At 50.1% G+C, this 23,188-nt stretch overlaps 1 protein-coding gene across 2 annotated transcripts in view; it reads left to right on the top strand.

The window, feature by feature from the left end:
* The window catches only part of XXYLT1 (xyloside xylosyltransferase 1), a 158,864-nt gene extending 135,910 nt beyond the window's left edge, over positions 1-22,954 (top strand). Inside the window, exons 4-5 of one of the 2 annotated variants that reach the window (XM_039850530.1) lie at positions 8,649-8,729; positions 20,427-22,954. In XM_039850530.1, the coding sequence (XP_039706464.1) occupies positions 8,649-8,729; positions 20,427-20,823 (478 nt within the window). In that variant the 3' untranslated portion in view covers positions 20,824-22,954. The remainder of the gene's footprint in view (positions 1-8,648; positions 8,730-20,426) is intronic. The other variant, XM_039850529.1, reaches the window with a different exon arrangement.
* Positions 22,955-23,188: the final 234 nt, after the last annotated feature.

Here is a 23,188-nt window from a genome sequence, read left to right as displayed (position 1 = left end):
CCAGCATCGAGGCCCAGCTGTGGGGCCCTGAATGCCAGGCTCTTATCTTAAGCAAATTGCTGTTGTACATAGGATCCCCAAGCACACCTCCCGCAGCATCAGTGGTCCTTAGCATCAGCCCTGCTCTCAGCATCAGTCACCAGCTATTTATTCCTTAGAGATATAAAAAATAGGCAAAATCAGAAAATATTTATTTTAACCACACTCTTAGAAAAATGTACAATCAGACTTTTCAGACCGATCTTCTGACACATCCTGATTTCATATATTTCATCTTAATATAGGTCCAGATATTTTTATTTTCATTCAGAATGCATGTTAATCAAAGGTACATGCATAACCACCGTATTTTGCCCAATTCTTACTGACTGACATGTACAGAGTATAAAAGGAGTATCCCTGGGGCTAATTAATGTTTGAAAATATTTACTTAAAGCATATAGAAGATAAACACATCTCTAGAAAAATTAATAAGAGGGAAGGGAGTGGTTTTGTAAAAGGGTGTTTTTACCACTTTCACCATGATGATGCCCTGAGAGTTTAAGTACCAACCTGTCAGCGAGACTCTGTGTGTTTTCCCAGTGTAATTTGAACAGCTTTGGGGAAGGCGGGAGTGGGGATACAGTGTTTATTCTGTGCTGTAAATTAATTAAGTAGATTATGTTCAGTCTGGTGGTTCGTGTCCAGGCTTTAAAAGGGTGGCACCACACTGGCAAGTGACCTGGCAGGTTCTGGAGATAACGTGGCAGTTACTGGTTGCAGCTTCGCTGTCATTTGCTGTGAGGGGCTTGGTGGCTACCTCGCCGAGGCTGAGTGTGGCTGGAGTTGCTCCCGAAGCCTTTCACAGACACTGGCATAGGCCTGGGCTGTCTGGCCGCAGTGCGGAGCCTGGCTGTCTCAGAAGAGGCAGGTTTTATCTGTGCTGGTGTTGGGAGTATACCTGTCCAAAGAATTCACTTCAGTAAATATGGCCTGAGTCCCTCCTTCCTGCCAGGTACTGGGCTATAGGCAACGTGGATTCAAATACAAAAAGACACAGTCATTGTTCTCTAAGAACTCACAGCGTACTAGGACGGAGAGGCTCACAGGATGAATATAAATATCACAACCACAGAAGTGTCTGGGGCCCAGAGGAGGAAGGAGGGAGCTTCACAGAGGATGTGGCCTCTGAGGTAGATTTTAATGAAGAGAAGTCTCTGGTGGATGAGGAGGGAGAGGGACACTGCAGCCAAGAGGAGCAGCAGCACATGCAGGTTGCATGTGCAGTGACTGCGGCTACTTTGGTCTGGATGGAGCACAAGGGGCGAGGCTGGGACAGAGGAGGATATGGTTGGACAGGGGCAGCCAGATCCTGGGGAGCCTCATGTGTTGTGCTGAAAAGTTGGAGTTCACTCCTTGTGCAGTGAGGAGCATGCCATCAGCCTAATGTCAGGGTAGAAGACGGTAGACGCCTGCCTTCTGGGAGAGGGGTCGAACCTTGACCCTATCCTAGCTAAATCCCTGTCCTGTTATCTTGGCAGTCAAAACGCCAAGCTGTAACTCACTTCCATTCCACATCGGTCGTGCTTTCTGATATAAGACCCCATGTGAGCTGCAGGCAGGACATTCAGAGATGAATAGGAAACCGACCCTGTCCACCTGTCAGAGGGCCACAGACCGGTGGAGGAGGGACGGACATTGCTGGAGCAGTCGTAAGGAACGATAGCCTGTTGTGTGAAGCACTGAGGACAAGGGTGGTGGGGAGAGCCATTTCCAAAGACAGATCTCGGGAGGCTTTATGTAAGAGTCGGAATTCTAGATCCCCCCAAACTTTTTTCCTAGAGTTTTTTTTTTTTTTTAGAGCAAACACTAGCCCCTTTCCTTTTTAACGTTTCTTTTGTTTGTTCGTTCGTTTTAAGTTTGCTCTTTTTGGGAATGGCTCTTATTTCTTTCCTCCCCTTCTCTCTGGCCTCCGTGGCGCATGTCTTCCTCTTTTTTGTTGTTTTCTTTTGTTGTTGTTGTTATCGAGTATAGACAGGCAGACTTTTTCTCTTCCTTTTCTCATTTGTACCCAGTGAGAAACAGATCCCAAATATTACCAAAGCTGCATTTAGAGAGCAGAGGAATTTTTCTAAGAACCTCTACGCTGAACAAGGTTTGAAATACAGTCACTACATTTAATTCCTCATCAAATGGTTATGTTTTTGCTAAATCAATCGCATAGGGAAAGGGGCTTGTGAACCAGTTTATTATAAGAAATGGATTTCTCTTTTGGTGACCTGACTGCATCCAGATTGACAGTGCAGACCCCAGGGCCTTGCTGGGTCGATGGGTGTGTCGATGGGTGTGTCGATGGTGCGTGCTAAATGTATCTGCCTGTGATCTTGAGGCCTGTGTGGTGATGGAGGCAGAGCACAGTCTGTCCAGCTGTTAGCTCAGATGTGAGCCCATACACCTGTGCTGAGGTCTGCTTTATACATGTGAAGCTGAACAAGTTTATTTAATCTCTCAGGATTTGATTATTTTGATTTCTCGGGAAGAGAAAAGGAGAGGAGAAAACAATCCCTCCTCCACAGAAAGCGATTGTTGTTTGCGAACCTGACCTCTGTCCCACATGTCCTGGGCTCCCTTGGAACATTCCACGTTAATTATACATTACTGTCTTGCCATGATTTTTCCTTTGGCATCCGCAGCTTTGGAAAACAGATAAATTGTGATTGCAGAGTGGCCTGTGCTTGAAGAAGTGAGAGTGAAAAGGGAAAGCTGCAGCCTTGTGAGGACTGAAGGCCTTGAGGTGGCTTGGAGACCAACAGCCTGAGGGCGGAGAGGCCCAGGGAGGGTTCCTGTCAGCAGACGGGTGGGAATACAGGTGAGAGTGAGGCTTTCAGTCTATCTGATTTTACCGTGAGGCATAAGGGCTCCACCTCTCAGGTCCCAAAGGGAAGAAGTCGTCTGAGCTCTGTGGCACAGTGGTACAGAGGTTCCCCAGAGACTGCCAGTGTCTGGACCCAGTGCCTTCTACTCCTCCTCCATTTTTTTCTTATTGTGGTAAAATATATATACCATGAAATTTGCCATTTTAACTGTATAGTCACTGGCATTAATTAGTTACAGTCACAGTGTTGTTCCACCATTACCACTATTTCCAAAATATTTTCATCACCCCAAAGAGAAGCTCCATACCTATGAATCAGTAACCCCCATCGCTGGCTCAGCCCCTGTCCCTACTAGTCTGCTTTATGTATCGATGAACTTGCCTGTTCATAGTTCACTAATATAAACTCGATAGTTCATATTAGTGGATTCATATAGCATTTGTCTCCTCTGCCACTCTTTGCCGTCTCTAGGTCCTGGGGCGCACTATTCCTCCCCTCCAAGCCCCCACTGGGACCCTGGGACTCTGTCAGCCTTTCCTCCTTTCTCATCACAGAAGTTGTACTCTCCAGGGCCCTTGATGCCCCTCAGCCAGCATGATCTTTCTCTGTCTGGAACATCTGGTTTGAAGCACTCTTTCTGCCCAACCTGACTGTTCTGTATTTGGTGATCTGTTTTAGGGTCTTTCTTCCACCCGCACTCTCCTGCCGAACCAGGAACAGCTGGAGGAAGCAGCAGGACAGCGTGGCAGAGTAGATGCTCAGGGATGTTTGTCTTAGTGGGATAGTCACAGGGTGCTCACTGGGCACTGCGGGGTGGTGGGGATGGCATTACAAAGGGGGATCTGGGGCCAGGCTGCCCTCCTTTGAACCCAGGCTTTACCAATTACTAGCTGAGTGGCTTTGGCTAAATTCCTTAACCTCTGTAAGCTTCAGGTTCCTCATCTATAAAATGGGGATAATAATAGTGCCTGTCTCACAAGCTGGTGAAGAGTAAATGAGTTCAAGTGTGTAAGCCACTTAGAACAGTGCTTACATGTGCTGGCACGCACTGCTTTATAAGTATTGACCATTATTATTACTGTACTGTTGTAACCTACGTCACAAAGTTGTGAGGCTGAATAATTCACATAAATTGTTTTAAAAGTGGCTGGCATGCAACAAGTAGGGATGTGAGCGTGTGTGTGAGAGTGTATGTATGGTGTATTTTTATATCAAAACCAACTCGGCGCTGAGACCAGTTCCAGGGGCTGTCTCTAACTTGAAGTTGCCACTGTTCTGAGACAGGGGACTGGACCACCCCAGGGGCAGATAAAAATTAATCTGCCTGCATTTCCTGTCCTTATGAAGGGAACAGAGAAATAGGAAGCCCCAGAAGATGGATGCCAAGGGAAGGTCTCCTTAGGAGTCTGGTTGAGGTCAAAATTGGTGCAGCCTACACTAGGCAGTGTCATCTGAGTTCACAGCGCAGGCATGGAATTTTCACCTTTTTCCTTCATTTTAAATATGAAAACAAATCATGTGAATTTGAATCCTTTCTGACTTTAGGCCGAAGATCCTCACATTCCATCTCAATTCAGAAGACTGAGTAGGCTTTACTGTTTATGTGGCTGCCTACAGTTTCGATCAAGATTTTTATTTTTTTAAACTCACAGAAGAAAAGTTATCCCCTGTGAAAACCAAGCTTTACGAAACTTGTCTCTGTGCTCTGATTTTAATTGCAAGTTGAAAGAAACCGCAACCCTGCTTGTAGAATAGCTGTGTGAGTGTTACCAGAAGGGTTGGGGCTGAAGAAGCGATGGCTTCCCTACAAATTTGTGACTCTCTCTGAAGGAAAGAGAACTTAGAACTAGCTGGGAAGTTGAACTTCAGTTTCTCAAAGGCAGAGGAAGTGCATGCGTGTATAGTGTGCATGTGCGTGTGCATGTGTGTGTGTTGGGGGGTACATTATGGGAATAGAGAGCATTTCTGGGGATCGTGTTGTTTCCCCTGCTCAGAGCCCCACAGCTCCTCGTCTGTGCCGCTTATAGAGTGTTCCCTCTCTGGCCACGTGTGCCGCTCTGTGCTGGACGTAGGATGTAACCACACCAGAGGGATCTCCCAGTCTCCCACAGGTGGTCCCAGGCTCAGCATCTACTACCCCCTAAAAGTATGTTGAAACAGGATGATTTTTATTAAGATCAAAGGGGTTTGTTTTGTGTGAGTGTGAGGGGTGGGGGAGGCTAGACTGGCTGTCAATAAATGCTTGCTGAAGATGAATTGGCCATCAGTCTAATTTCTCCTGTGGCCTTTGCTTTAGACTCTAGAAACAACACTGCTATATATCATGTATTGAGCTGGGTTCCCTGAGCCCCTAGCCTCCCTCTCTCCAGAAACAAGCAAGACCCTCTCTGAAGCTCCTTGAGTACCTATAGGCCAGGAAAAGGACAAGGAAGGAGGGGTTTCGATAAATGGTCCTTTTCCAACCAGACTGGTTAATGTGGCTTCTAAAAGCATCTAGCTTTCTTCTTTTGAGTTGCTGATCTGCGGTGAGAGTCAGATTCACTAAATGGAGACATGCATTCTCCTCCAGTGAACGCCATGTGACCAGCAGATCAGGAGGCAACAGAGCTTGGGGCCTTACCCAGGCCTGTCCAGGCTGGCTGCTATCTGCAGGCCCTTGCTCCATCATTTTTAGTGGGTGTCCTTGCTCTTTCACAAGCACCCAAGTAACAAAGTCACTTGAGGAATTGCCTGTCAGCATGACCTGAACAACCCCTTTCCCCAGCAGCACATGCCCAAGTTCTCAGAACTAGATGGAGACCCTTGGTCTAAGAGACAGGCCTTCAGGTTCCTCCGCCCACCTCCCACCCCAGCCCCCCAGTGAACATATGGAGCACATGTTACGTGCTAGAGTAGGACTAGACAAAAAGAAGGAAGGGGAACTCTCATCATCCATCCCTGCTGTGCACCGTGGTGTTCGTGTTTTATTTCATTTACTTCTCTGGCAAAACCTCTCTGCCGAGGTATCACGTTTCCTGCTATCAGAGGGAGAAAACTGAAGCAAAAGGAAGACAAATTGCATCGGTGAGCGCCCGCTGCTTTGGGGACTGTCAGGCACCTCATTACCTCATGCAGTCTTCACAGCACTCTTCTGAGGCATGATGGTTGGTTCCAGTAGAGCTGGCGCCAGAACACAATTCGACCGACTCAAAGTCCTCACTCGTCCTCTACCTTCCTGGCACCCAGAATGTGGCCTATGGGCCACAGCATCGCATCACCTGAGAGTCTGTCAGAAATGCAGAATCCCACCCCTCCCACCTGCTGAATCCCAACCTGCATTTTACCCAGATCGGCAGATATAAGTTTTGTGTGCGCAATAAAGTTTGAGAAGCACTGCCATTCACCACACAGCTCCCGTGCAACTGAAGCCTGCGAGGGGAAGTGGAGGAAAAGCAGGGTGGGCTGAGGAAAGCTTCCTGGACGTGGACTTGAGCGGAGCCACACAGGAGTGTCATGGAGGAGAAGCTGCACCCTCTGATCAGAATGGCCTCAGCAGATACCTCTCCAGTCTGTGTTGGGGGGTGAAGGGGCCCTAGTGATGCAGCCTTGTGGTTCCCGCTCAAGTGGAAGAGCAGACATCATGGAGATGGAATGAATCGACTTGCGTGGTCCCCACACATCCAGAGACAGGGTTGCCTGGAGGGGCAGTTGACTTGGAGCTCACTCAGTGACATGTATGCACCTGGATGCCCTTCTCAGGAGGAGGATGGGCATGAAGGTTGAAAGGCTTGGTTTGGAAAAAGCTTCCCAAGATCCCATAGGAGTCTGGCTCTGAACAAGGTGTGGAGATGAGCCAGCCAGCTGGGTCCTGTGTCATCAGCCCTGTGCATTTGCATCTGGACAGATTGAGTTACAAGGTGGCATGGCTGGGCCACTCCGGGCCTGTGCGCATGTGGGCAGGTGTCTGTTGCTCTTGGGCTAGGGGCCAGGTGACTCTGAGGAGGTGGAAGCCCCACAGGGGAGGGGAGTGTACAGGACGCTGGCCGGCCTAGGGGCGTGGATGTGGGTTTAAGCAGAGCCTGGTGACACTGGGCGTTCAAGTGGTTTGGCCCTGCTCTGCTGGGCAGGTTTGTTTTTTTCTCCTTTGCCTACTTGCCAAGGTGTGTCTATACCTAAGGTTTCTTGTTGCTTTTCCTCAGGCTGAGACCTGGTTAGAAACTTGTGGCCTCCCCAGCAAGACAACCCTGTGGATTCCATATTGCGGGGGGTGGTGTAGAGGGCAGAGCAACAAGACCCCGCCCCTTGGTGGCACCAAGATTTGTGGGATTAGTGCCTCCACGGGGTGTGGGTGGACGAAGATAAACACCTAATTAGTCTGGATGTGTTTTAGGTCAGGGCATTTCTTCCTCAGTCAGCAAGCCAGCTGACTGCCACGTGGCAGCTGAATTGCCATGGGAGAAAGGCAGACAGAGGGTAGCCAGGAACCCTTGACCAGCTCACCCCCTGAACAGCCGGAATTCCAGAAGAAGACAGCTCTAGTAGTGCCAGCAGAACTGCCGTCATTTTCAGAGGATTCTAATTATCAGGTAGTGGCTTGGACTAGCATCTAATTTCAATGCCAGCTTTGATCTGCTTCTTTAAAATTCCACTCTTCACGTTCGCTCACATACCAGTTGGTTGTTCTGATTAAGCCCAGGCCGACCCCAGAAAGAGCCGAGAAATCATAGGCCCAGAGTACAGAGAGCCGGAAGGAATAGGGGCAAGGCAGGTTTGTTCCAAGTCATCTGGAAAGAAGACGGCATGTAAATGGGCCACACAGGCCAGTGTTTCACAGCCGTCCCCTTTCCCATCTTCCCAGCTTGGTCCTGTGTTTGGAGAAGGGACCACAGAGCCACAGCATGTCTGAGCTGGGAAGGCCTCTTTGTACAGGTGGGAGAATGAGTCCCAGACGGGTGAATGACCTGGCCAGTGTCAATCACTGTGCAAATCAGTGAAAATGATTAAAATAGCTTTTGCCATTTATACCGTGTCTGGAGTGCTTAAGACAGAAATCCCAGCATGGAGCTCCTTATCCTCCTTCATCCTCTGTATTCGTCATTCCTCAGGTCCACTCCCATGCCTGCTGAATATCCCCCAAATCCTTCACCTCCCTCCATCCTCAGCACCACCCTGCTCTCCTGGTCACTGCTGCAGCCTCCCGCCTGTCTCGCTGCTCCAAGCCATCCTACCCTGACCAGTGACCTTCCCCACACAGGAGCTGCCTTGTTTTAACAACCCTTCGTTACTCTCAGTGTCAAGGTCAGCCTCCCTGCCCTTCCTCACAGGATGCTTCCTGGTCTGGCCCCCGCCCACCACCCATCTCATCTCCCGGCAGGCTGGGCGCTCTCTCACCGCCACCTTCACTCTTCACCTGCCTGACTCCTTACTTCAGGTCTGGACTTAGATGTCACTTTCCCCAGGAAGCCTTTCTTGAAGCCCCCAAGGCTGGGGTGAGGAACCTCTATCGGAGTCTCAAAGCTCCCACTGGTATGCCATCCCCATCTCTTGTCACCCGGAAAAATGCCTGTTGTCTGGTCCGCCTGCCCCCTGCCCGCTTCCTGATGCTAAGCTCCACGAGGGTAGGAGTCATAGTTGTCCTTCTCATGTAATGTTGACTCCTGGGGGCTAGCGATAATAAGCATAGTAGGTTTTCAGTAAGTATTTCTTGAATTGATAATTATGCCAGGGGTTTTTTTTTTTTTTTTTTTTTGGTACTTTGTATACCATGTCTTATTTAAGCTTCAATAGAGGCCTAAAACTATCTCATTCTCTCAGTTTTACAGATGACCACAGCTCACAAAGTAACTGGCTTTTGGCCCCATCTCTAGAAAGGGAAGCCCTGAGATGCGAGCCCAGGTCTGACTCCTCAGCCCCTGCTCTTAACCATTGTGCTTGTTGATTGGAATTCGTAGACTCTACCCTGCAGGTCTGTGATCTCTGCTGAGACCCCTGGCAGGCAGTCTTAGAGACCAGGAAGGAGCCTCAGTTCCAGTGACCCAACAAAGGCACGGTGGGAGCAGCTCAGATTCCAGGCCACCTTTGACGAGTTGCTTATTCTCTGGACTAGACAGTTCTGATTAAGTCCTGGTAATGTTGATCCAGCCCAGCACGGTGTGATCTGAGCCAGCCTGACAGGAGAACGGTTTGCTTTGTGGATTTTCTTTTTTTTCCCTTAAAAAAAAAAAGCAAAAAGAAAAAAGCAAAGATAGCACAGTGGATTGCCAAGCTGTGAGGCTTCAGGGCATACAGTGCAGCCAGCTGTGTGGGGACACCGGGCAGGATGGGGACAAGCTGGATGTTTGGGTAGCCTGGAGGCCAGGCACAACTTGCTCAGGTGTGTTCTGTTTGTATAAAGGACCTCGAATGCAACTGCCCCTGTGCACAGGCCCCGGGCAGCCCTGTGGTGAGGAGAGGCTTAAAAAGTCAAGAACGGTCTTTCAGTCTTTCTGCTTCTTGGGGCATCACAGAGTCGTAGGAAGCTTGGGCAGCACAGGAGGCGGAGGCGAATGGGGCGCCTGCCTTGGGGCTAACCTGGGGTGTGGAGGAGGAGGCCAGCCCACCCAGCTGTCCAGGTGCCTCTTTCCTGTGCTGAGCACCAGCTTCGTGCCCACAGCAGGTGTGTCATCACCACAACCAAAGGGTGAAGCCGTGAGAGGCCTGCAAGCATGCACTAAACTCTGAGCAGGCCCCTGGCGGACTGGTCAGACTGAGCACCAGGATCGGAGCAGTCTCGCCACGTCCATCCTGGACTCCCCCAGGTTGCCACCATATACAGATTGTGACTCACAAAAATACTCACCACCTGTGGTGGGGCTTTGTTGATACATGGAAATGGGTTTTTGAACAAAAGCAAATAGCTACAAAAAAAAAAATTCACGTTGTACTCACACACTGGTTCTAATTTAAAAAGAGATTAATTATTGGAGCTTAATCATTCAGGCATAGAATGATAGGTTTTCAGAACAGCAAAGATTCCTGGGGCTGATTAATCAGTTTAACAGATGGAGGAACTGAGGCCCCGGGAGGGGAAGCGACTTGCCCAAGGTCACGCTAACAGTGTGTGCAGAGCCAGGTGGACCAGGTTCAGGGCCTCCTGCCTGCCACAGACAAGGAGGAGGAAGATGTGTGTTTGCCACAGAGAATCCACAATGCTTCTCACTCAACATGACCTGTGTCCACAGCTTCCATCGCCTCCTCTGATTGTATCACGCATTTTACCTGTGTTATCTCTTAAAATCCTCTCAACAGCTGTTTCCATGCAGGAAGCCTGAAGCGCAGGGAGCTTCAGTGCTGTTTCCAGGGCAATGAGCAGAGGACCAGGATTTGGACCCCAACAGCCCCCAGAATTTGCATTCTTAACTCCATCACGCATCAGTATATTTTTCAAGGCAGTGGAAAAGCTAATACACATCTGCCTCCCTGCCCTGCCTCCCCCTGCACCCCAGACTGATTGCCAGTCCCTGGGGATGGAAGGTGGCAAAGCTGAGCCCTCCCTCGTGGCCTGTTAAACATGCTGCTTCCCGGAAGCATTTCCCCAGCACCGCCTCCCCTCCCCCACCCCACCGTGACAAAGCGAGAAGGAGCAGCAGACATTAGCAATAAAATTTGTATAAAATTTGCAAGTGGCTATGCTACCTCTTTTATGGCCATTTTCAGGATAATATGATATCATTGCTACTCGTGGTTTTCATCTCTTTGTAAAAATAATAGAAATACTCTTTTTTTCTTTGAATTATGTTCTTTGGGCCAGCAGCATCAGCATTACCTGGGAGTTTGTCAGAAATGTAGCATCCGAATGAGAATCTGCATTTTAACAAGATCCCAGGTGGGTCTCTCTCACCTGAGGTCTGAGAAGTACAGCTGCTCATGACAGGCTCCCAAGGCCAGTCACTGTCCTCCCGCGATGACTTGCTCCATCCGTGCCTGACAAGTGGAAGATCCTCAGTGTTTATGTCCATGTGACAAACTATTTTACTTTTGACTGAGACCCATGCCACAGTGTGTAGGACAGCAAGCAGGGGCAGACAAAGGTAAGATTGGCTTAGATGGAATGTGAGGTCTCACAGATTTTCTTTTGGGCTGAAGAAGCAACACTTGTTGCTGCAGCTCAGTTGCCTTTGTGCCTGGATCAGCCATGCCCAGGTAGTCTCCCCAAGGGCCGGCTCCTGTATTGGAACATCCCTTTCTGTGAGGATGAAGGGTGCTGGGCTGAATTAATTGAGTTTAATTCCTGACACAAGGTTAAATTCCACACATACCCCTTTCTGTCACACCTGTGTTCTGCTCATTGTCCTGGAAAGCACCTCAGCATGTGTCCTGGACACTTCTCTCGTGTGTCCCCTAGTGCCGTGGGGCTGTTGGGGGCAGTGAGCCAATTCTGAAGGTGACTCTCTCTGGCTTTGTCTTCACCCTGATGAAAGTCTCTCCCTCGGCCTCAATTCAGGGAAAGGGCAGGGCTGTGGAGCTGAGCCAGGGTCCTGGCCACTGAGGCCAGGCCAGTTCCTTGCGGGTCCTCGCAGTTAGCCTGCTGGCTGCAGGCTCTGTGGTCCCTTGGTTGCGTCCAAGGGCTCCCACCAGATTTGAGCTTCTCCCTAGTAGTGAGGTAGGAGCCCCGGCACCTGGGAGCCAAGGGGGTCTTCCAGGTCCAGCGCAAGGAAGGGCGTGGTCCAGAGGGCTGTGGGCAGCCATGGGTCAGGTTACCTCCTGGGCCCCTGCATCACTGACCTTTGTCACCCTGGCATCTCATCACAGATGTGCATTTCTGGGCTGTTGTGGCCAACTTTTCTGCCTTGCCTTCTCTGTCCTCACCTCGAGTGAGACCTGGCTCCCTAGTGATGCAATCAGAGGAGGCGATGGAAGCTGTGGACACAGGTCATGTTGAGTGAGAAGCATTGTGGATTCTCTGTGGATTCTTCTCTGTCCTCACCTTGAGTGAGACCTGGCTCCCTACTGTGAAGACCCCCAGCTCACAGAGCCCAGGACATATTCTCCGCTAACTGCCTCTGCCTTTCTGAACTGTTGTTTCACCGCCTTCATTCATTATTCTCCTCTTGTAAATTTCTGCCATCTGATTTGACAATCTCTTATTCCTTTGTTCATTCATTCTTTAACCCACCCATTTATCCATTCATTTGAAACTTAACAGTTCTCAAGGGCCTGCTCAAATGTCCATGCCAGAGGAACCAGAGATTAGAGTGGACACAGTGGGCCTGCTAGCTCATCGGGGTTCAATCTGCAGACAGATGGCCCACAGCAAGTCAGTACCAGCCGCTCAGGCTGTCAGTGTGGCTGACAGGTGGCTGGGCTACTTCAAGGTCCTACATCTTCCCTGGCTCCTCTTCTTCCATCTCCTAAATGTCAGAACTCTCCAGAATTCACACCCACTCTGCACTCTGTCTTTGTGACCTGTATCCAGCCACTTGCTGGGCTTTTGCATATCGCTATTCTTCTCGCCGGTACCTGTTCAAGACTACATGGGTCATTCCCCTTACCCTCCTGGCCTAGCCATGGCTGTTAGTGGTTCTACCGTCTCTATAACCCACCCAGGCTTAAAGCCCCTCCGAGCTCCGTCTGTCTGGTAGAACCCTCCAGTGCTTCCCCATCACCTCTATCCCTTCTTCCTTCCTCAGTTTGTCCTCATTCAGACCTCTAGGGCCTAGCCCGGTTCCGGCGCATCCATGCTCCAGAGCTGGTTGTGGGATTGAGAGACAGTAAATTCCGCAGACTCACCCACCTGTGTTCACAGCTCTGGGGCAGCAGGTAAGTGAGGAAGCCCACGTGGCCGAAGTGTCCAGGTAGGCTGGGCTTGGGGAACAAGCAGGCTAGGTGACACACCTGCTCCCTGGGTGAGTGAGAAGAAGAGTGATGCTTTAGAGAAGGGCACCACACCCCTTCCTGAGGGCACGGGGGAGCAGCCACTGGGCCCTGGCTGTACCATGCCATGGAAAGCCCCAGGCTTACTGTCAGCCCTTTCAGAGGGCTCCTGAGAAAAGGGGATTGTGGGCATTCGGTGGGTCTCCAGGCTTCAGAATTGGCCAGGCCATTTTGTAGCAAGTCAGAGGCCTTGCTGGCAAGGATGTTCAGCCCTCCGTGATTCCAGTGCTGTAACAGGTTTCACAGAGTCACACAGAGATGGTCAGAGCTGGTGTAGCTTTAGGAATGAGACAGGCAGTGCCAGCTGCCTTTATTGTCCCAGGCTCCCATGTCGAAACAGAAACCTCCATGCATCTGGCTGGTTGGACGAGGGCTGGTCTCTGAGGTACCACCACACCCTGAGAGGAGCCTGGGCAGGGAGGGGCGTTTGCCTTTCTGTGGCTGAGCACCCATGGTGACTGTCAGGGCCACTCCTTGTGGGCATGGCGCTGGGCAGGGTTCGTGCATGCGTTCGCCCCGAGTCCCATTATAGCCCTGTGTGGACTTGCAAATCAGCCCCATCCCCAGGTTACCAAGGCGCAAACCAAGGCCCCGAGAGGCACGGTGGCTCACGCAGCTCGTCCTTAGCTCAGGCCCCTGGGTTCCAGATGCAGCCCTTCCTTCATCTCACGACAGCCACTTCCGGCATATGCACTTCAGAGTCTCATCTCTCTGCTAGACCACCCGTTTCTTGAGGGCAGGGTTATTCTACTTGCCTCCACATCAATTGGGTGTAGTGAGTGCTCTGTTAAATACTTGGGTGACCACTGATTGATTCTTCTCCCAACTTAGTATACTTTCCCGTGTTCCTGCATGTCTCGCTAAGAACTGGGAGACATGGCAGTGTGGGCTTTTGGGCACCTCTCTGCTGGCCGACCAGTGCCATGTGACCTCTAGCCCCGCCCCCACCCCCTGACATTTCTGAATCCCTCTGCTTTTCCCTGCAGCCCGTGTGTCCAGCCACTGACACCCACCTCTTGTACTCTCCTGGACAGAGGCTGCCCAGCCCGTCAGTGCTGTTTGTCTCAGCCCACTGTGGGCAGCAGGAGTCAGGGAACTTGCCGAGGGCAGTTCTGGACCCCACAGGTGCCCTCTGAGCCCAGACAGTGAGAACACCAGTGAAGATGAGCTGTACTGTTTTCCTCCATCTTCATTGTTAGAGGGTGCTGTGGGCCTAACTGCAGCCCCCACAATTCACATGTGGAAGCCCTAACTCCCAGTGCCTCAGAATGTGACCTTGTTAGGAAATGAGGTCGTCGCAGATGTAATTAACTAAGACGAGTTCGTACTGGAGTAGGGTCGGCCCCTAATCCAGTATATGACTGGTCTCTTTATAAAAGGGCAAGATTGGGACACAGATGTGCAAACAGGGAGAATGTCATTGAAGACGAAGGCAGATATGGGGGTGATGCTTCTACAGGAATGCCAGAGACTGCCAACAAACCCCCAGAAGCCTGGGGAGGCATAGAACAGATTCTCCCTCACAGCCCTTAGAAGGAACTGACCCCACTGATAGCTTGAACTCAGACTTCCAGCCTCCACAACTGTGAGAAAATAAATTTATGTTGTTTAAGGCACCCAATTTGTGGTGCTTTGTTACGGCAGTCCTAGGAAAATACTGTGGAGAGCTCAGTGGCCTTTTAGGCAAAAATGAAGAGTCCATGGTACCGGTCGTAACAGTCAGCTCTCTAGAAAGCTTAGCTCATGTAGTAGCTAGCCCAGTGCCCTGCCGTGACCTCCCTCCCCCACGCGAAGGCTTTATCATGGCCTAGTTAAAAACAAAAAAACAAAAAAAACATAGACTTTGGGATTGTATGCTCAGCAGAAGTTAACTTCTTTCTCTCTCCTCCTCTTCCCCAGACCTTCCTCAGGTCATCTCACTTCCGTGAACCCCCATTCTCTCAGACTGGGGCCGGCAGTGCAGAGATGCCAGGATTTTACAAAGCAGGAGCATTCACAGCCTCGGGTGCAGGGAGAGGCTACAGTGAGGCTGGGGCCAGGAGGGGAGGGGAGGAGGGGGAGGACAGGAGGGCCTTGAGGAAGCCCCCGCAGTGCGACTCCCCCACGGGGTCTTTGTTGGATTTCAGCACCACAGTAGCCCACTCCTCTCCTGCTGGGCAACCTGGTTCCAGCACCAAGACTGCCTCCCAGCTCTGCCTCCCAGCTCTGCCCGGTGCCTTCTCAACCTGTGAAGCAGAAGGCCCTGTCTCAAATCCCTATTTGCCTTCCTCTCCCAGTTCTGGGTGGATTGTGGTTTGGATACTCAGTCGCTGGCCTGCAGAGAGGGCTGATGTTTGAAAGCAAACACATGTTTCTTATGAGGTCCTGCAGACACATCTTCCACCTGCTGTATTGTCTTCCTATTGCCTCAAGCAAGGCCCACTGGTCATTTGGGTGCCCAGCTCCCCTTCCAGTGGCAGGTGTGTTGAGCTGGTCTCCGTGAAATCAGAAAGCACAAACTCTGTGCCCCCTGGCAGGCTGACATCGTCTGAGCAGCACTGCATACCTCGCCACAGGGCCTGTTTTGGGGATGGGAGGGGGCAGTTGCCTTCTCTGAGCACAGGCATCTGTGGGAAAGCACAAATGATTGGCCTGTGAGCGTGAGGTTGCCCTTTCCGTGGTGTAACTGTGGGCAGGGCGATTTCTGAGCCTCAGCTTCCTCATCTGTAAAATAGGAACATGAGCAAGGAGTCTCTATGCGTCTTCAGGTTCTAGATGGCTGCGGTTCTGTGAGGGGCTTTCACTAATAGCCTGCGTGACCTTGGGAACATTTCTTACCCTCTCTGTCCAGCAGAACTAAAGACTTAAGTCTGCTTCAGGCCTCGTGAGCAAGAGATCCTAGTAAGGGTCAACTGTGACTCCTGGCAAAGCTTTGCGGCGGCCCCACAACTCCAGGCAGTTTGTGTCCTCTCCAGTTTGATACCGCAGGACAGTGATTCCCCAAAGAACCGAAGAGTCAGCGTCCATCCCACAGAACTTCAGCCTCCGCTCCAGGCAGGACCGCAACACAGTGTCATTGCTCAGAAATCACCCAGCACTATCACACAGAGCTATTCCCAGGTTACCTCACAGGACCTGGGATGGATGGAACATGGGGCTGCCGCCAAGCATTGCTCTTCAGTCTTGGCCATTCCCCTTTGAGGGCTGGAAAACAGGGTCCCTTCCAAGTCAAATAAGAGCTAATTGGGCCTGGTACGCAAGCATGGGCATAAGGGAAATGGTGCTTCCTGATTCCGGCCTTCACTGATTAGACGGCATCCAGACGTTGTGCTTCCTCCGGGAGGCCCAGCCTCGCTCACTCATTAGGGCCTGCGTTCGGCTCTGATGGACACTCGTGGGGTAAGCCACGGTGAGGAGGTGTGCTGCACGTGATGTCGTCTTCACAAATCTCAGACCTAAAACGGAGGCTTCTTTGCCTGAGAGCCTGACAGTTTGAACTCAGCCTGAGTTGGCACAGTCTTCTGGAACCTTCCTGGGGAAATGTGTGCAGTCGCCCAGGCTTGGCATGTGTTCTCATCCTTGCTTCTTCCCTCTCGGAAGTGAAAGTGGAAAGCTCTGAGCCTTAGGAGCTAGAAAAGACTAACAGAGGAGAAAAAATCATGAAGAGACAGAGAGGCAAAAGGGTCTCTGATTTGGGGTGGTGGGAGAAAGGGATTGCTCATGGTAGTGCGTTGTTTTCTGGAGAACCTGAGCTTTTGATTCTCTGGCCAGGGTCTCTAGTTGGGAGACTCGTTGGGGTGACCTTGGCAATGATCATCAGGGGAAGACATGAAGGAGCAAATGACTTTGCTTTTCACAATTATTTCAAATACCCCTTTCCATAAAGGTGGGTCTTCTTCATAAAAACTAGTTTGTTAGTTTTTAATAGTCTTTTTATGATTATTAATTAGGGTATAGTTGACATAAAACATTTAGAAAATTCACCACTTATAACCAGAAGAATGTGCTTGAAGATTCTCAATTTGTATTTTCCCCGTAAGGCTCTCTGACTTCTGGACCACCTGCACGGGGACTTGGTTCACAGTTAAAGTTATTTCTAAAGGGAAAGAAACCTTATTCCCTCTATTTTGGGTCTCCAGGTGACCGTGGAGGACAAGCCCTTTCACAGGGCAGCATGGCCGGGTTGCAGTCATAGGAGATTAATCGGAGACATTTCTGGAAGCTCCAGGACTCAACCAGATACTACATTCTCACAAAGGTTCCCTGCAGCATCGGCATGTGCCACTGGCAATGCTCTGTGAATATTTGTGGTCAGCCCCAGGTCCTGTGAGGAAGGCAAGGATCTGGGGTACTCTCTGACCCGCTTGAGAGTGGCTCTTGAGTCTGACGCCGGAGTCAGTGAAGCACCAGTGGCGGTGGCATCACCTAATGGCCTGGTCCCCAGCGCCCCTGGCCTTGGGGTGTGCCAGCCAGATTCAGAAAAAAGATTGAAACCTAAGTACTTGGAACACTAGCCCGTGGAATCTGAGGCAAAGATGAAAGAGACCTCAAGATTAGAAGCCCTGGATTCAAGTTGGGGCCCTACCCCGACAGACTGAGGACCTTTGTCCCCTCCCCGTGAAAATGCAGGCGATAATGTTCTTTCACTGTCAGGAGAGGGGCTGAGGTAGAGAAAGTAAGGGCTTTGCAACCCTTACCGTCCTGCGGTGGGTGAGAAATTGGTGGCACCACCTCGCTAGTCTGTTTCACATGGGATCAGAGCCCCTCATGAGTTCTAATTCCTTCCATGTCCCTATATTCTCTTCGCCTCAAGCTGGTGGAATTCCTCCACAAGAACCAGCTGACACGGAGGCCAGAGAAACCTGCCATTCCCGTCTGCTGTTTTTCTGGGTTCATTTTGGGGTAGCAGGAATGCTTTGAACACGGGCACCCTGGCAATAGTTTTGTACTTAACGAGTTAGTGGTTTATTTTCAGGCCGTGTTTCTGCTTCAGCTGACACCCTGAGCAGCTTGTATTTCTAATTTCCTGTCCCTCTTTTGCTTCTCCTTACAAATCGTAGTGTGCTGATGTCCCAGCCCTGGTTCTTTCTGGCTCTTGGTTGTAAAATGCCTCTTCGTCCTGTTCGAGTGGTGGTGCCAGGCATTATGTCCCCAAGAGGCGCCTGGGTTGTGGTCTCTGCCTGGAAGGATGTTTTGTCCCCTCTCCTGGGCCCAATATGTTCAGTGTCAGGACACTCTTATGTAGGCAGAGAAGATTTGGGGGAGCTGAGATTGTGAGGGTACCCAGGGCTGCGGTGGCCTCTCTGCCCGCTAGCTTGCGCAGGAGGAGAAACCCTTCTGAACCCTTTTAAAACGTCTGAGCACCCTCTCGTGGTTCCCTGCTCCTCTCTCTACCCCTGATATATCTAGCAGTAGTGGATTCTATGCTCAATGAAGCAGCAGGTTTTCTCTCTACAGCTGCCACTTTGTGTCCTGACGTTTTCCTGCCCCTGATTCCAGCTGACATTGAAGGCCGTGTAGCCTGAGCCACACCAACCTTTCGTCGTTCCTTTCGTCGTTCCTTGTCAGCCACTTCATCATTCCTGAGGCGCCTGCTGTTCGGGCATTGTGTGAAGTGCTGATAGAGCAGAGGCAGGTGATGGTGGTCTGGGAGACCTCACAGACCCAGGAGAGGATGACTTGACGCCACACCCTACCCCACCTGGTCCTCTGGAAAGGAAGGAGATGAAACTTGGGGAAAGTACAAGAGGAGACGTGGGCTCAGTGGCTGATGAGGTATCCAGGAGTTCTGCAGGCACCGCTCTGTCTCTCCATTGCTGTCTGTTCTCCCCGGCCTCTCCTTCTGGTGAACGCTTCTGTTCTCACCCCTGAGGCATGAATCCAGCACCTTGACCTTCAAAACATCCCTCCCCTAGTTGGAGGGTCCCTTCTCTACCATGTGTGATGGCCCAGGTCTGTTTGGTAGAATTTTAGTGGTTTTACAACCTGGACTGACATTAACCATTTGGAAGAAATACGGTAAGATGAACAAATATTTGCCCAGCTGTACTGCAAACCCCTCTGAGATCCCATCATGGCAGGCTTTGTGGCTAGAAAGACTCCAGCATCTCAGTTTGCTTGAGAAGCTTATTTTTGCCAAGTTTGTTATCACCAAGCAGGCGCCAGAGCTCTGTTCCACTCATGGTCCTATTATGGCAAAACTCAAACAATGAACCTGTGTGTTTCATGTGTAACAAAGCGTTCCAAAGGGAACGCTTTTCCCTCACCAAGATCAAACTCCCAGCACCCTTTGTGATATTGGAGCCCTCGAGGAAGGTCTCTCCATTCCCAGACTCGGAGAAATATGTTGGAACTAGAAAACGGTCTGCTGTGGCCGCCATGGACCAGGTCACTGGCTCCTTCCACTGTGCCATCCACTTCACCACACAGATCCTTCCCTGGGAACTATTGCTGTGGGAGGCCAGAGGGGTGGCATTTCCAGGCTGGGAGCAGAGCTGGTTTTGCCGTGATATACTCCCCACTAAGGACTCTCTAGGGAAGGGGAGAAGCTGATAACAATAGGTGAGATGCAGTCTGATGTGGAACACCCGCCTGCCCCACTCCTGCCCCTCACCTGTGACAAAGGGCCCTCTGTCTCTCCTCTTTCCTCCAAGTCACAGACCCCTCTGCTGTGACTGCCCAGGGCTCGCCGCCCACCCCTTGCAGCATGCACGGAAACTGCATATTAGGAAGGCTGGAGAACAGGATAGCCAGCGCCCTGACTGTCACCCCAGGGAGGTTTCTGAGTCTGTCTTCCCTTTTCTAAATGGAAGCATTCGAAAAGAGGACTTAGAAGGGTCCCCTGGCTCTAACAGCTCATGAACTGTGGATCTAGACTGGATTTCTAAATCTGCCTAGAGAGAACTTGAAATTGAGGTGACCGTCCCTCTAAAGTAATTCTACCTGGCTGTTCCACAGCTGATTTTCACCTGGCCTTGGGGTGTGAGTCCTGAGCCGTTTCAAGCTTCCAGCCTCTGCTCACTCTGTCAGAAATGCTCGGCTTGCCATCTTAATGAATGAGGCGTGCTCTGAAGCAGAAAACAATTTTGTTTCAGGCCATATGTTGCTTCCTATGTCTTTACCAGGTCACTATTGAGAATTACTTCCCCTCTTTTCTCTTTCCCCTTTCCTTTTCAAGATCACAAAGATAGGGAGGTAGAAGGTTCCACTTGGATTGTTGCTCTCTCAAGAAGTGGATGCTGGAGCTGGATGCTTGGGTTTCTTCCTCAGTTGTGTGACTTTGGGCAAGCTACAGAACCTCTCTGTGCGTCAGTTTCCTCAGCTGTGAAGTGACTGTCATCTCACAGTGCTCCCATCTCGTAGGGGTATGGCAAGGAGTAAATAAGTCAACCTAGTGCGGTGCTGATGCATCCTAAGTCTATGCAGGTGTTGGCAATGACGATGATGTCATCCTGTGGTAGCACTGGGTGGTGGGAAAAACATGAGGCTTGGAGACAAGAGACCTGGGTCCAAGTCCCAGTTCTGCCACTTGCTGGTGCTAATGCAGATTCTGAACTTCAGGATGTCTCAGTTTTCATAGCTGTGAAACTGGGGCGAAATAGTATCTCCCTCTGGGGTGGTTGTGGAAGCCCAGGGAAATAATGCCGGCAAGCTGTTTTGCCCCACAAACCAGGCTAAGTCTGCTCTCTCTCCCTTTCCCAGGCACACTTTCTGGCAGTTCCGCCATGAGAACCCCAAGACCCGGGTTGGGGGCCCTCCCCCTGAGGGGCTCCCTGGCTTCAACAGTGGGGTGATGCTGCTGAACCTGGAGGCCATGCGCCAGTCCCCGCTCTACAGTCGCCTGCTGGAGCCTGCGCAGGTACAGCAGCTGGCCGACAAGTACCACTTCCGGGGCCACCTTGGGGACCAGGACTTCTTCACCATGATTGGCATGGAGCATCCTGAGCTCTTCCACGTTCTGGACTGTACCTGGAACCGGCAGCTTTGCACCTGGTGGAGGGACCACGGCTACAGTGATGTCTTCGAGGCCTACTTCCGGTGTGAGGGCCACGTCAGGATCTACCATGGGAACTGCAACACCCCTATCCCAGAAGTCTAGGTGCATTCTCACCTGCCATGCCCTCAGGCCTCTGGATCTGGGGCGAGGAAAGGGGCGCCTCTGGGTCTGAACCCCTTGGGAGACACTGCAGGGACGTCCTTTGTGGTCAGGTGCTGCAGCTCTCCCACTCTGTGAATCTCCTGAGGTCATCCAGTGACAAGGACTGTCCTGCACATTGCCGGTGCTTGGGGCCTTTTCCCTCAAGGGGGACAGGCATCGCGAAGGACACACACTCAGGCATCTTCCAGTGGGCTAGGAGGCAGGCGTTTGAAGAGAAGGAAGGAAAGAAAACAGTGCCTGCCCTTTGCCTTCAGTCCCCAAAGAATGGAAATCTTTCCATGAACCAGCCTTTCTTGGACCAAGTATAAATTTATTTTAAATTGATAGGCTTCCATTTTGCGAGAAAGAACAAATAGTGCTGCTGCAGTTCCCAGTGAGCTCTGAACCAGTGAGCCAAGGTTTCAACAGCCGGCCCAGAGTCTAAGCATCCAAATGAACGCTGACCTTCCACAGGCACACCCCAGGAGGCCCTGCGCTTACTTCCACGGTGCTCACGTTGCCTGCTGCAGAGGTGTGAAGATCACCATCTCTTTGGGGAGGGAGGGCCTTCAGCGCCAGCAGCGGCCCACATCAGAAAACTGCTCTCATTATTGTAGCCTTCAAGCTGCATCATGAACCTCATTATCCAGGCCAGCTCCGGGTGACCAGACTGTGCTCAAAAATCAAATCCGCCATCAAAGAACAGAGGTCGGCCACTCCCTAGGACACTGGGAAGACTCCGAAGAGGACCCCAGCCGTGCTCGAGTGTAACTGCGTGGCTCAGATGGGCTGTCACTCTTAGGTTTATGAGCATTCTAGTCTCTGTTTAAAAAAATCATCCTCCTGACTTTCTTACTGCACCTCGTCAGACCTTGTACATTGGAAGAAATGAGATTGTTTCTTTATTCTTTTAATGAGTTCTCTCGTAAGTAAGCTGCAAACAGAAAACCCTTAGCGGTCCATTTTGTAGAGTCCACCTGAGGGCCTTGGGGAAGAAATGTTGGATTTTCATCTTATTTTATTTCAATTTTATTTACTTTTTTATTTCCCTTTGCCATGAGTGAGGATAGCTAATAAATAATCTTTGAGAACACAGTGATTTCTGTCATTTGTTCTCTGAGTAGTTTTCTGCTATGTGCAAGTTCTGAATCGAGAGTGTGATTGATGCCATTCGAAGTCTCCTTCTCCACCGGATTAATTTAAGCGAGTTCACAGCAGGTCTCTAATGACTAAGGGGGAGCATGTCTGAGAGGGCATAGGGAGGGCAGTAGTATTGTATTGGGTTCAAATCGGGAATCGTTTCATTCTTAGGTATTGGTGGGCCCTTCTGCTCTTGGGAGAAAAAACAACCTCATCCTTTCTTATTGTCTTTACCACAAACTGTCCAGTTACATTATCTGCTGATGAAGTGGAGCATGTTTCTCTCCTAACTCTCAGCCCTGCCAGAATTGATCTGTTCTCTTACGTACTTGATTTCTCGTTTATGGCTACCAATCATTGACTGCCTGCAGTGTACAAGCATTGTACTGGGAGATTTATATATACTATCAGTAGTACTGATGAAAACCTCATGAAGGTAATTAAAATTCTAAAGTCATTGTAAGAAAATAATGAGAGATGTGGACAGAGAATCGTTGTTTGTCACAGCACTCTTTTTATAATAGAGAAACAGTGGGAGCAACTCAAGATGTTGAACATGGGAGTGGATAAATAGTGTGTTACGTGCACATAATGGGATACTTTAGGCATTAAAAATTGTATTTTTGAAGAATATTTAATGCCTTGGTAAATGCTTACAATGTGCTATTAAGTTTGCAAAATATAAGGTTGTATGTACAGAATGCTCCTAATTTTATTCTTAAAATTATATACATATGTACACAAACAAACGTGTGTTTCCATCAAAAGAGAGCTTGTTCTGCTTTATTTCATTAGTTCAGCTCCTAAAAAAACACATGGGTTTCAAACACCATATTAAAAAAAAAAATTCAATGGGAAAAATGTAGATAAAATGCTAGAGAATGTTAGACTCACATTAACGAAGGTATTTTTTCTTACAATAATTTCAATAATTAAAGTATTTCTATAGCTATGAGTGTCTTTTTTATTCTGAGGAAAAAATTAACTGGTTGATCGAAATGGGCAAAAGCTAAACAGAATCTCATTTACTTTTGCAATCCCCACTCAGGAGTGTTCCCTTCCTCTGTCACCCCTGGCATTGACCTTACAACTCCATGAAAAACAACAAGGTAACGACAGGAAATCTGGTCAGACCAAATACGCCACCACGTACTTCCGATCTTTACCTGGGCAGCTTTTTGATAGA

This window comes from Pteropus medius, unplaced genomic scaffold, assembly GCF_902729225.1.
Source record: "Pteropus medius unplaced genomic scaffold, Ma_sr-lr_union100, whole genome shotgun sequence".
In the NCBI taxonomy this organism is placed as follows: domain Eukaryota; kingdom Metazoa; phylum Chordata; class Mammalia; order Chiroptera; family Pteropodidae; genus Pteropus; species Pteropus medius.
The sequence above is the reverse complement of the archived record's forward strand: the minus strand, read 5'-3'. Positions and strand labels throughout refer to the sequence as shown.